General features: G+C 54.9%; 1 protein-coding gene across 2 annotated transcripts in view; it reads left to right on the top strand.

The window, feature by feature from the left end:
- WNT7A (Wnt family member 7A) overlaps positions 1–12468 on the top strand; it is a gene marked incomplete at both ends in the record, with an annotated part of 66705 nt that overhangs the window by 22328 nt on the left and 31909 nt on the right. Inside the window, one exon of one of the 2 annotated variants that reach the window (XM_079713083.1) lies at positions 362–633. In XM_079713083.1, coding sequence (XP_079569209.1) covers positions 362–633 — 272 coding nt within the window. The remainder of the gene's footprint in view (positions 1–361; positions 634–12468) is intronic. The other variant, XM_079713084.1, reaches the window with a different exon arrangement.

Raw genomic sequence — 12468 nt, 5'->3', positions numbered from 1 at the left:
GGTACACTGTGGTGGTCAGAGTGCTGCTTTACAGTTTGTCACCAGGTGCCACGAGTGCTGTGCGTGTGTGCAGCGGGCATGGCCACATCAGCCTGGGGGGAGTGGGTCGTCATCCACAGAGGAGTCCCTCTTCTGGCCTCCAGCCTCTCTCCTCCGCTGCCCCATCGACTCCCCAGGGGCGTTCAGTGACTGGGGATTGAACGGGGATGTGCGTGATGGGGGTGCCTGGGACGGAGCTTTCTCGGAGTGAGGAACGGGCGCTCAGTCAGTCTCTGTGGAGCCCCGACAGTGAGCTAAGCCTCCCTTCCCATCCCAGGATGCCCTGGACCTGAGCCCAGCCTTTCCACTCTTGTCCCCGCAGGGAGCCGGGAGGCCGCCTTCACCTACGCCATCATCGCAGCCGGCGTGGCCCACGCCATCACTGCTGCCTGCACCCAGGGCAACCTGAGCGACTGCGGCTGCGACAAGGAGAAGCAAGGCCAGTACCACCGGGACGAGGGCTGGAAGTGGGGTGGCTGCTCTGCCGACATCCGCTACGGCATCGGCTTCGCCAAGGTCTTTGTGGATGCCCGGGAGATCAAGCAGAATGCCCGGACTCTCATGAACTTACACAATAACGAGGCAGGCCGAAAGGTAGGCAGCTAGGGAGGGGAGCCGGGCGGCTCTTGCAGAGATGCTGCAAAATGGCTTATTCATAACAACTGATGTTGGGTCTCTGGCGATGGGCCACAGGGCTCTGTCCGTAGGCTCATTCTGCTTGCATCTGTGGTCGATTTGCTGATGGTCAGGATTTCTGTGTGGCATGATGCTTGTCAGTTACTAACAAGGTTGAATAATCAAATTTCTGTTTAAACATTGGATATAACTCAGCAAGATGGAACGAGGGTCGGATGTGAACTGTCATCCTCAGGCCCACAGAGTCAGCTGTACAAAACTCTGATTGTGGGGAGGAGTTGAGGTGAGTGCAGTAGGAGTCCTTGCTGTAGGGCAGATGCCGGGGTTGGTGATGTATCCTTGGTCACCTTAACCAAGATCTGGAGCTCAAAATAATGGAGGGGACCATTCCCTCTTCACCACCTCTCAGATCCTCCTAGATTCTGGGCTCAGCTTAGAAGAGAGACCAGGCTGTCCCAGGATGTTTCCAATGGAGGTGGCTGGCTTACAAAGGGGATGGACACCCCATCCCCTGAGGCAAGGGAGCAGATAGGTTTGCCGGCAGAGTACAGTGAGGGCCTGTGGGGTGGGGCTGTCCCAGGAGGGTGGGTCCTGCCTGTGTGAGGACCCGCAGGCCCCGGAGGTACTGGGCACGGAGGGGCTCTGATGGGCCAGGCCAGACAGGGAGGGAGGGCTCCATGCCGCCGGGGTGGAGGATGGACCACTGCAGTGGCAAGTTGTGTGTGGGCACCACTGGGGGGGCCAGGCAGGAGCAGCGGTGACGACAATGGGGGAAGCCGTGCCCAGGGCTGTAGAGACCAAGGAACGCAGACCCCGTTCCTGGGGCCCCCAGCTTGGCTCCAGCCCGTGGAGGCTGTGCAGGAATGCCAGCCCAGGGTGGCCTCATCCTCTGGTTTTAGACCCAGATTTTCATGCACAAGCACTTCTTTTTTTAGGCGTTGGCATTTAAAACTGGTAGTCACCAGTGACTCTTAAAAAATGTAGAAAAAGGAAAAAAGAAAGAAGATTACTATAGGAGCTCAAACACACACGTGCTGGCTAAGGGTGGACCTCGAGCTGCCCATTTGGGTGCCAGCTGACCTGGTTTTGCTAGAACATGTCCATGGGCCACCAGTCTTCTCACTCAGTCCTCACAGCATCCCTGTGAACGGTAGCCTCATTATCCCATTTTGCAGGTGAAGAGATGGAGGCACAGAGGGATTGTCACGTGCTAATCGGGAGCAAAGCCAGGACGTGAAGCCTGGCGTCTGGTTCTCGGGGTGGTGTCCTTTGCACAGTGCGGGCTGGCGCTGGGCTGCCTGGGTTCAGATCCGAGCTCTGTCGCTCGCTTCTTCCCGGGAAGAAAGCAGAGCTGGCAGGAGTGTCCTCGCGGGGAGAAGGCAGGAGAGCCCTTCCCCAGGGCTGGCACGCAGCTGGTCCTCAGCACTGGGTGGGTGTGACCACAGACCGAGGGAGGGAGCTGTCTGGTGAGTGGTGCTGGGGGGTGGCTTGCCCACCCATGTACAGACGAACGGGAGGCACCAGCAGCCCTTCCTCCTGCCTTGGGATTCCCTCCCTGCCTCCCTCCTCTGCAGTCTCCGGCCACATCCGCTGTGTCAGAGCCTCCCAGGCGGCCACAGTGAGTCACACAGCAGGCTGCTCACCTGGTCTGTCCTAGGATGATGGCCGGGGTAGACTGCAAGGCCCTGCCGGCCCTGCCCTGCGCCAGGAGCTCCTGCTCAGGGCGGCACATTCCTCCGGGGTTCTCAGCTCTTCATTCCTCCCGATTTCTACGGTCAGGTCACTTCCTAGGGCTGAGGTCATAGGTCATGGGGCCCCTCCTGGCCTTGAAGCTCCCATCCCTGGGAGTGGACAGGAGAGGGACAAGTGGCTTTGCTCTCCCCCCGTTTCCTCCTGTGTGGCTACCTGGTCCAGCCACAGTGAGAATGAAGGGAGAGAGCGCTTAGCTGGGGGCAGGAGGGTCCCACGCACATCAGGCGGGAGAGGGTTTCTTGTTTGGATTTCCTTCCCATTTAGGTCACCTCAGAGCACTGAGTAGAGTTCCCTGTGCTATACAGCAGGTTCTCATGAGTTGTCTATTTTATACATAGTAGTATGTATATGTCAATCCTAATCTCCCAGTTCATCCCACCCCCTTCCCCCTTTGGTGTCCATACATTTGTTCTCTACATCTGTGTGTCTATTTCCGCCTTGCGAATAAGTTCATCTGTACCATTTTTCTAGATTCCACATATAAGCGATATTGTACGATATTTGTTTTTCTCTTTCTGACTTACTTCACTCTGTATGACGGTCTCTAGGTCCATCCACGTCTCTGCAGATGACCCAATTTCATTCCTTTTTATGGCTGAGTAATATTCCATTGTATATATGTACTGCATCTTCTTTATCCATTCCTCTCTTGATGGACATTTAGGTTGCTTCCACGTCCTGGCTATTGTAAATAGTGCTGCAGTGAACATTGGGATGCATGTGTCTTTTTGAATTATGGTTTTCTCCGGGTATATGCCCAGGAGTGGCATTGCTGGGTCATGGTAGTTCTATTTATTTATTTATTTTATTTTATTTTATTTTATTCTATTTTATTTTATTTTTGGCTGTGTTGGGTCTTCGTTGCGGCGAGCAGGGGCTACTCTTCGTTGCGGTGCATGGGCTTCTCACTGTGCTGGCTTCTCTTGTTGTGGAACATGGGCTCTAGGTATCTGGGCTTCAGTAGTTGTGGCCCTCAGGCTCAGTAGTTGTGGCTCGCGGGCTCTAGAGCGCAGGCTCTAGAGCGCAGGCTCATTAGTTGTGGTGCACGGGCTTCGTTGCTCCGCGGCATGTGGGATCTTCCTGGACCAGGGCTCGAACCCGTGTCCCCTGCATTGGCAGGCGGATCCTCAACAACTGCGCCACCAAGGAAGCCCTGGTAGTTCTTTTTTTTTTTTTTTTTTTTTTAAGGAACCTCCATACTGTTCTCCCTAGTGGCTGTACCGATTTACGTTCCCACCAACAGTGTAGGAGGGTTCCCTTCTCTCCACATGGGAGAGGGTTTCCTGAGCCACCAGCTCCAGCAGGCATGAGGGCTGTGCTTGCTGTTCTGGGCAGCTCTTGGGTGATGCAGATGATGGGACCGTCATACGTTGTAAGGTCAACCTCAGGGGCCTTTCTGGAGTAGGTGGGCCCCAGAAAATGAGTGAGGTTTGGCTCGGCAGAGCAGAGAGGTGGAGGCAACCCAGGTAGTGGCCAAAGGCCCAGGGGAGGGGCTTGGGGCCAGTTCAGGGGCCCAGACTGGCTGGTCTGTGAGTCCCTGAAGGGGTGGCTGCAGCCAGAGGGCTGCAAGGTCACCTTCCAGGCCAGGGAGTGAGAGCTGTGGGTTTTCCCCTCAGGGCTGCCCTGTCCTTACTGCTTGAGTTCCAGCTCCGATATCCCCTCTTCAGAGAGGCTTCCCTCTCAACCCCTTCGTAGCCTTTCCCCGGGCAGTGCCTTGTTCCGAGGCCTTCTCCCCTCCCCAGATCATAAGCTTGATAAGGACAGAGACCTCGTGCATCACATTCACAGCTGCACCCCAGGGCCTGGTGTATAGAGGCACTCTGTGTACGTACGGAGTGAATGGTTGAGTCCCCTACGGTCACTGGGGAGCCACTGATGGTTCTGGAGCAGCGGGTCAGAAGTCACAGAGACTGACTCCAGGGCAGCAGAGTGAGGCCTTGGGCGGGGTCAGGAACGGGGTGTGGGCATCCTTGGAGGGGTGCGCAGTTTGGGCCTCACTTGACACTTCTGAGCAGGAATGGTTTTCCCAGCTCAGGGTGCCCCCTGCACTCCCACCATCCCCTGCTGCCTAGCTCCACTCTGGTTCAGGAGGACGCTTGAGGGTCACCTCCTGGAAGGGCAGTTCAGCCAGGCACTATATGTTTTCCAGAGCCAAGAGGTAGAATTTGGGACTCCCCAGTGGACACAGGAAAGGCCTGATTAACCACCAGTCTAGCCCCTTTGTGATTTGGGGGTGCAAACAGAGGCCCAGAAAGGATCCCGACTGGCCCTCAGCTATGCAGGGCAGTGGCCACACCCCTCGGCCAGGGCACGGCAGGAAGGTGGTCTCCCAGCCTAGCCCCTCACTCCCAGACATGGGGCACCCCAAGGGCCCAGACACAGATCCGAGCGGCCAGGAGCAGGGCAGCCGCCTAGCCTGGGGAAGGTAAGGCTCAGTGCGTATCATCTCTGGGTTCCATCCCTTCTGGGGGCCTCAGTTTCCTCATCTGTCAAATGGCACTATGATCCTCGATTTGTTCTGGATCCCAGGTGCCAGTCAGGGCCAGGCGAGGGCACACACTGGAGACCCCCAGGATCCTGCAGCCTGCCATTTATTCAAAGGCACGGGACCCCATTCCAGAAACTCTGCCCACAACAGGCTTCCGTGGGCCCCATGCACAGTGGAGCTGGAACCGGCAGGAGGAGAGGGGCCAGCCCGTAGCCGCTCCTGGCTGAGCGACTTGGGAAGGATCACAGATGTGTTTATTACCGGCTCCCTCCTCCTGCTGTGAGAAGACAAGACTCAACCTGACCACAGGCTCTGGGGCTTGTTGGCAGCTGGTTCGAGAGAAAAGGGGGAGGGGGAGGTGGGGAGGGGGTGTGTGTCCCAGAGCCGAGGTGGTGGCCCGCTGAGTGAGCGGAGACTCAGGGCTTGTCCTCCGGGTGGCCCTTGGGGTGGCAGGGTGTCCCCGACTCAGCTGGCAGATCAAGAGGAATAATGCCGCGGGGGGCACCTGCCCTCACAGGTCTCCGGTTTGGGTCCGGCCCAGGCAGAGCCAGGGTTTCACCTGCAGATGTGGCCGCAGGGCTGGGGGTGTCTGTGCTTTGCCTCCCCCCCACTGTCTTGTGCAATTGTGTGGTCTGCAGGGTTGAATCAGAGGGGTCACGGTAGAAGACAGGAATGGGGGAAGCCAACAGGTCCTTTGGGGACGTGATTTTTGAATCAGAGTCTCTCTCTATTGGAATTTTAGGGCCATAGATTTTGGCATTGAAATCACAGATGGTTCAGGTTGGGACTGTAGAATGTTAGGTTGACACCCTCACACGGGGGGCTTGGAATCAGGATCTTTGGTTGGGAGGGAGAGAGGCGTCAGAAGCGGTGGGTTGAAATCTTTGTTTTTTTTAAAGTATAGCTACATTTTAATGAAGTCATTTTTTTTAGATTAACTTGAGTAATTACACTGCAATTTAAAAAACAAACAAAAAATGATTCACAAGAAATTTGCACTGGAGTAACTTTGAATTGCATTTCTTATTAATTGTTGAAGGTATAGCTCATGGTTGGTGGTAGTCCGAAGGAGCCAATAAGAAAACTTTAAATTGCTGTTTGAAATCTTTGTTTTTTTTAAATTTTTATTTATTTTTGGCTGCATTGGGTCTTGGTTGCTGCGCACGGGCTTTCTCTACTTGTGGCGAGCGGGGGCTACTCTTTGTTGCGGTGCGCGGGCTTTTCATTGCGGTGGCTTCTCTCGTTGTGGAGCACAGGCTCTAGACGCGTGGGCTTCAGTAGTTGTGGCTCGAGGGCTCTAGAGTGCAGGCTCAGTAGTTGCGGTGCACGAGCTTAGTTGCTCCGTGGCATGTGGGATCTTCCTGGACCAGGGCTCGAACCCGTGTCCCCTGCATTGGCAGGCGGATTCTTAACCACTGCGCCATCAGGGAAGTCCCTGGGTTGAAATCTTTGGATGGCCGAATCTTTGTGGCTTTGAATCGTTTCTTTCCCACCTTTGGGGCAGTGAGGATATGAACTCACCGCGCTTCTTGCCCTCAAGGTGCTCTGTCTGGTGACAGAGGCGGTTAAGAGGAGCAAAAATGATGATTCAGGGCTAAACACCGCAGGAGAAATGCAACACAGAAGGTGCATAAGAGTTCAGAGGAGGGAACGGTTTCTTCTCGGAGGAGTGTGGACACTTTGGGGGCAAGAAGAAGGGACCCTTTAGTAGGGCTTTGAAGGATAAGTAGGAGTCCACCAGGTGGACAAGGCAGGTGGGAGGGAGGGCAGTTCAGGGAGAAGTAACGGCATCTATAAAAGCATGAAGTCCTGAAAAAGCATGGTCAGGTGGGGGCGGACTGCGCGTATCTGGGGAGAGGGGATGATGGGTGATGAGACTGCAGAGGCGGCTGGGGTCAAGTGCAGGGCCTTGCCTGCCAGGTCCAGGAGCAGGCTTCCCCCTTAGGCTGGCAGTTCCTGAGGAGACTTTGCAGGAGGAGTGCCGTGTTCAGGTTTCTGGCCCTGTCTGGGACAAAGCGGAGAACAGAGTGAAGGGGGCAGGGTGGCAGCTGGTGCCCCAACCCAGCAGGGACCACAGGTAGGCGGGAGGGACAGCTGTTTTGGAGCAGAAGAGGCAGGACCCGCCTTGGGTTGCACTTGGGGTGGATGGGTGGGCGCTGTACCTCACTGGGGTCAGGCACTGCGGCGTGTGGAGTCTGGACTTGAGGGGAGATGATTATTAGGGTGCTTTTGGGCATGTGAGTGGGAGAGCCTGTGGGCATCACATGGGGATGCCCAGGGGCCACTGGTGCCTGGAGAGAGGTCTTGGTTCTAGGCAAGCCACTTCCTGGCAGCCACCAACGCGAGGCAGTTGCCAAAGCCCTGGCATTTGGCAGGATTGGCCAGCAGGAAGATTCTAGTGGGAAAGCCCAGAGCCGGGCACAGCCCTGAGGAAATGGGCACTGGGGCAGGAGGGCCATGGGACACAGAAGAGCAGACAGGGAGGTGGGTCCTTGTGGATGCATCCCTGAGCACTGAGCTCAGAGCCAGCTTCTGCTGCATCCTGGCTCTGGAAGCTGAACTGTGGGGCCGGGGGTCCGGGCTCTCTGCGCCTCGGTGATCCTACTGCACCAGGCCGGGGGTGCCATCGAGGCCTTGCCAGCCACTGAGGGCAAAGTGTGCTGGGAGCTCTGGGGGGCCCCAGGGAGGGAGGGGGCCTCCACAGTCCCTTCCTGGGAGCGTGGTGACTGAGCCCAAGAGAGGCAGCCCTGGGGATGGGGGCCCAGCTGGGACGGGGCTGGCCCCTGCTGGAATGTGCTCCAAGGGAGGTGAGCTCAGGGGGATGGAATTCCACCCAAACGAGAGTCACCTCCCAGTCCCTGCCCAGCCTGTGCTCGAGGAGGGTGCTGGTCTTGTCCCTTCCTGCCCTGCCCTGTCTGGTCTGGGTGCTCCTGGGAGCTGGATTCCCACCCTGCCCTGGCTGCAGGCAGGCCTGTGAGTCAGGGGACACCAGGGACCTGGCCTCTGGCAGCTGGGGCGGGGCCCCGATAAGGCTTGCTCAGCTATGCTCTCCTCTGCTGTCCCGAGGGCCACTTGCATATTTGACCGGATAGAATGGTCAGTGGTGGCACGTTGAGGGCCCGAGGAGCCAGGCCCTGCCTGGCCTGAAGCCAGCTGACCAGGCCGGGCTGTGAGGAGGCCTCCGCAGGCCACTGTGCCCTCCCTTCCTGCTCCAGATCTGGTGCAGATGTGGGTTCTTCCCTTCCCAGATGCAAAGGCTTCCACCTGGAACTTGAGGGACTTGGACCAGGGGTGGCCTTGGGCAGATCCTGGCCCTCCAGGGCCTCAGTTTCTCCCATGGTGGGACCTCGTGTCTCAGAAGGGTCTTCTAGTTCTGACATGTGGGGGTAGGGAATACAGGGTTCTTAGGACCACTGGACACCAACTATGTCTCCAGCCACATGCTCCTGGAGTCCGCCAAGCTTGTTCCTGCCTCAGGGCCTTTGCACATGCTGTTTCCCCTGTCTGGAAGGCCCTTCCCTCAGATGTTTGCATAACTAGTTCCTGCTGTTCCTTCAGGTCTCTGCTCAGAGGTCACCCTCCTGGGTAAGCCCTCTCTCACTTTCTGACTTTCCTCCCCTTTCTCCACCTCGACTCTGTCTGTACCCTGTCTTGCTTTATTTTCTCTATAACACTTAACACCATATGAAATGATTTTATTTGCACAGTTCTTTACGTCTTTATTCCCTCTCTCCTCCCACTACAATGAATGTCAGCACCATGAGGGTAGGGGTGGCCTGAGTTTACAGCTGTATCCCCTGTGCCTAGAACAGTGCCTGGCACATAGTAAGTGTTCAAGAAATATTTGTTGAGTGAATGAATGACGTGACAGGTGTCTCCTCTTACCTGGGGCAATTTCCCAGAAGGAGGGTTGCCAGATAAAAAAACAGGAGTCCCAGTTAAATTTGAGATAACAAATATTTTTTAGTACAAATATGTCCCAAATATTGTGTGGAACATACTTATAGCAAAACTTTATTCATTATTTATCTCAAATTAAAACTTAAATGGGTTTCTTGCACTTTTAAATTCAAATTTTCATGTTGAGATATTATCAGCTCATGTGCAGTTGCAAGAATTTAGAAAGATCCTATGTGCCCTTGGCCCGGTTTTCCCCAACAGCTCGTAAAATTATATAGTATCCCAACCGGCTATTGATATCAGTATAGTCACGACACAGAACATTCCACCGTGAGGATTCCTGTGCTACCCTTTTGGAGCCAGATCTACTTCCCTCCCTCCTTTATCCCCTCCTAATCCCTGGCAGCCACTAATCTGTTCTCCATTTCTACAGTTTTATCATTTCAAGATTGTAATATAAATGGAATGGTACAGTGTGTAATCTCTTGGGATTGGCTTTTTTCACTCAGCATAAGCCCCTCAAGATTCATTCAACTTGTTGCATTTATGAATAGTTTGTTCCTTTTTATTGCCGAGTGGTGTTTCACAGTATGGAACCGTTCATCTGTTAAAGGCCGCCTGGGTTGTTTCCAGTTTGGGGCTATGACAAGTAGGCTGCTGTGAACGGTTTTGGACAGGTTTTGGTGTGAACGCAGAGTTCCATTTCTCTGGGGTAGATGCCCAAGAGTGTAACTACTGGATCGTACGGTAGTTGTATGTTTAGCTTTGGAAGAAAGGGCTAAACTTTTCCAGAGTGGCTGTACCATCTTACATTACCACCAGCAATGTGCAAGGGATCCTGTTTTGCTGCATCCCCTCCAGCATTGACGGTCGTCACTGTGTTTTGGTTTTGCCGTTCTGAGAGGTGTGTGCGATATCTCACTGTGGTTTTGATGACCGTTTCCCTAACAGCTAGTGATGTGGACCGTCCCTCCACGTGCGTACTTGCCGTCTGTACATCCTCTTCAGTGGAATGTCCGTGTCTTATGCCCATTTTCTAATTAGATTAGGTTTTTACAGTTGAGTTTTGAGATTTCTTTGTATGTTCTGGATCCTAGTCTTCTGTCAGACACATGGTTTGCAGTTTTTTCCTCCCAATTTATAACTTGTCTTTTCCTCCTCTTCATAGGCTCTTTTGCAGAGCAAAAGTTTTCTACTTTGATAAGGTCCAATTTATCAGTTCTTCCTTTCACGGATAGTGATTTTGTGCTAAGAACTGTTTGCTGAGCCCTAGGTCCTGAAGATTTTGCCCTGTGTTTTTTTCAAAAGCTTTGTAGCTTTACATTTTACATTTAAGTCTTTTGTTTTTTAAAATTAATTAATTTAAAATCAACTAAGTTTTGTTTCTTTTTTAAATTGATTTTTTTAGTTTGCAAATTTGATTTTTTTTTCCTTTGGCCGCACCTCATAGCATGCAGAACTTTCCTCACCAGGGATCGAACCCATGCCCCCTGCAGTGGAAGTGCAGAGTCTTAACCACTGGACCACCAGGGAAGCCCCTTAAAATTGATTTTTTAAATGTATTTATTTTTTATTATAGTAAAATACCCATAACATAAAACTTACAATGCCGACCATTTTTAAGTGTCTGGTTCAGTGGCATTAAATATATTCACACCGTTGTGCAGCCATCACCACCATCCATCCCCAGAACTTTCTCATCTTCCCAAACTGAAACTGTCACCATTAACCACTAACTCTCCTCCACCCTCCCCAGGCCCTGGCAGCCACCGTCCACTTTCTGTGTCTATGAATCTGACTGCTCTAGGGGCCTCATATGAGTAGGATCTGACAGTGTCTGTCCTTTTGTGGCTGGTTTATTTCACTGAGCAGAATGTCTTCAAGGTTCCATGACCCATTTTGAATTAACTTTTATATAAGGTGCATATATGAGTTCAGGGTTATCGTTTTGTCTGTTTATGTTCTCATCCTGGCAACCCTGCCCAGCCCCTGCTGCCCCGTGGAGGAGGCTGGTCTCCAGACAGTACTGAGAAAAGTCGTTTCAGAACCAGATTCCCTTCCTTGGGCCCATTTAATAGATGAGAGACTGACACCACCACGGAGGCCCTGCCAAGGCCACACACAGCAAGGGGGGGCGGGGCAGGATTCACACCCAGGGCCTGGCTCCCAGGTCCTCCTGCCTCCTCCTCCCCCCATGACTGGCCAGGGCACGTGGGGCTGGGCGGGGCTGACGTGTCCACTGGGGAATGCCCACTGGGATGACCAGGCCGGGATGTGCAGGCCTGGAGGAAAGAGTCAGACAGGTCCGGAGCGGAAGCCACTGAGGAGGGGCTGGAGGGGAACCAGCTCGGGCCCGGGTGGAGGACGCCCACGAGGCCTGAGGGTTTTTTTCCAGTTTTCTCCGATGACACAGCGAGGGCAGGGCCCAGCCAGGTCCGGTGGGTGATGCTGCGGTGATAGCAGTGGATGGTGCCAGGGAAGGGAGGGGATGAGATGGGGGGGACGGGGGTGGGGAGCAGGGGCGGGGCAGGGGCGGGGCAGGGGCGGGGCAGGGGCGGGGCAGGGGCGGGGCAGGGGCGGCCCTTCCCACAGAGAAGGGAAATGTCTGTGGGTCCCCAGCTCCGTGAGGCCTGGTCCTCTGCTGAGGACTTTGCTCTGGGCTACTGAGACCCCCTTCCCACCCCAGTCTGGGTGGGCGTGGGCGGCCTGGGGCAGGCCCAGAGGGGGCGGCTGGACACACCAGCCTGGGAGGGGCTCGGGAACTCAGCCTGGAGCGGGCCACCTCGGGGGGCTGTCACTGTCCTGCAGTCAGTGAAGGGCTGGCGGCGGGGGCAGTGGGAAGGCGGCAGGCAGGGGTAGAGGCGTGTGGGAAGATGCAGGTCGCAGCTCTGATGAGAAAATGGGATAAGCCGGAGGGCAGGTGCCTGTTTGCTGGGAGAAGGTAGACGATGGGGTACATACTGACTTCACCTCCACGAGTCCTGTGAGGTTGACGTTCTCCGTTGTTCTCTCCATTTTACAAATGGGAAAACGGAGGCCCAGAGAGGTAAAGAAATTTGCCCAAGGCCACACAGCTGGCAGGTGCTGCCCTACGCTCTGAATCCAAGTAGTCCGGCTCCAGACCCAGTTCTTAACCTCTGAACTGTTTCACCAGCCCTGGGGCTTCTTGGACTCACATATGTTTATCCTCAGACCCAGTTCTCACATCCTGCCATTCCAAAATGTTGTCCTAAGATTCTCCAATCCCCTGTTTGGGGCAACTTGGAGACTCTGGGGTCCCCAGCCCCCAAAAGGCCCTAGTGTCTGGTGGTTTGGGGACTGTAGATTATTCTGGCACTGTTCATGCTTCCCCCTCCTGGTCACTGCGGCCCTGGGACAGTCCTTGGGCCACTGTGATCTGCCTGAGAGAGGACTCTTGCAGGCCAAGAGGGAGCTTGGCCATGTGGAGAAGACGATTCTGTGCATTGTCCCTCCCCAGCAGGAGAGGGGGCCTGGACCGCCATGGGGGGTGCAGGGGCTGGGCAAGGAGGTGCCCAGGAGTGCCCACACCTGTGCAGAGACCCGGCACACCTCCTGCTGTCACGGGTTTTCTGGGCTGGCTCAGCCTAGGGAAGGCAGTGGGGGACTCACATCCTGTCCCCCTACCGGGTCCT

Source organism: Hyperoodon ampullatus (genome assembly GCF_949752795.1).
Source record: "Hyperoodon ampullatus genome assembly, chromosome: 10".
Lineage (NCBI taxonomy): Eukaryota > Metazoa > Chordata > Mammalia > Artiodactyla > Ziphiidae > Hyperoodon > Hyperoodon ampullatus.
This window is presented reverse-complemented; position numbering and strand designations above follow the sequence as displayed.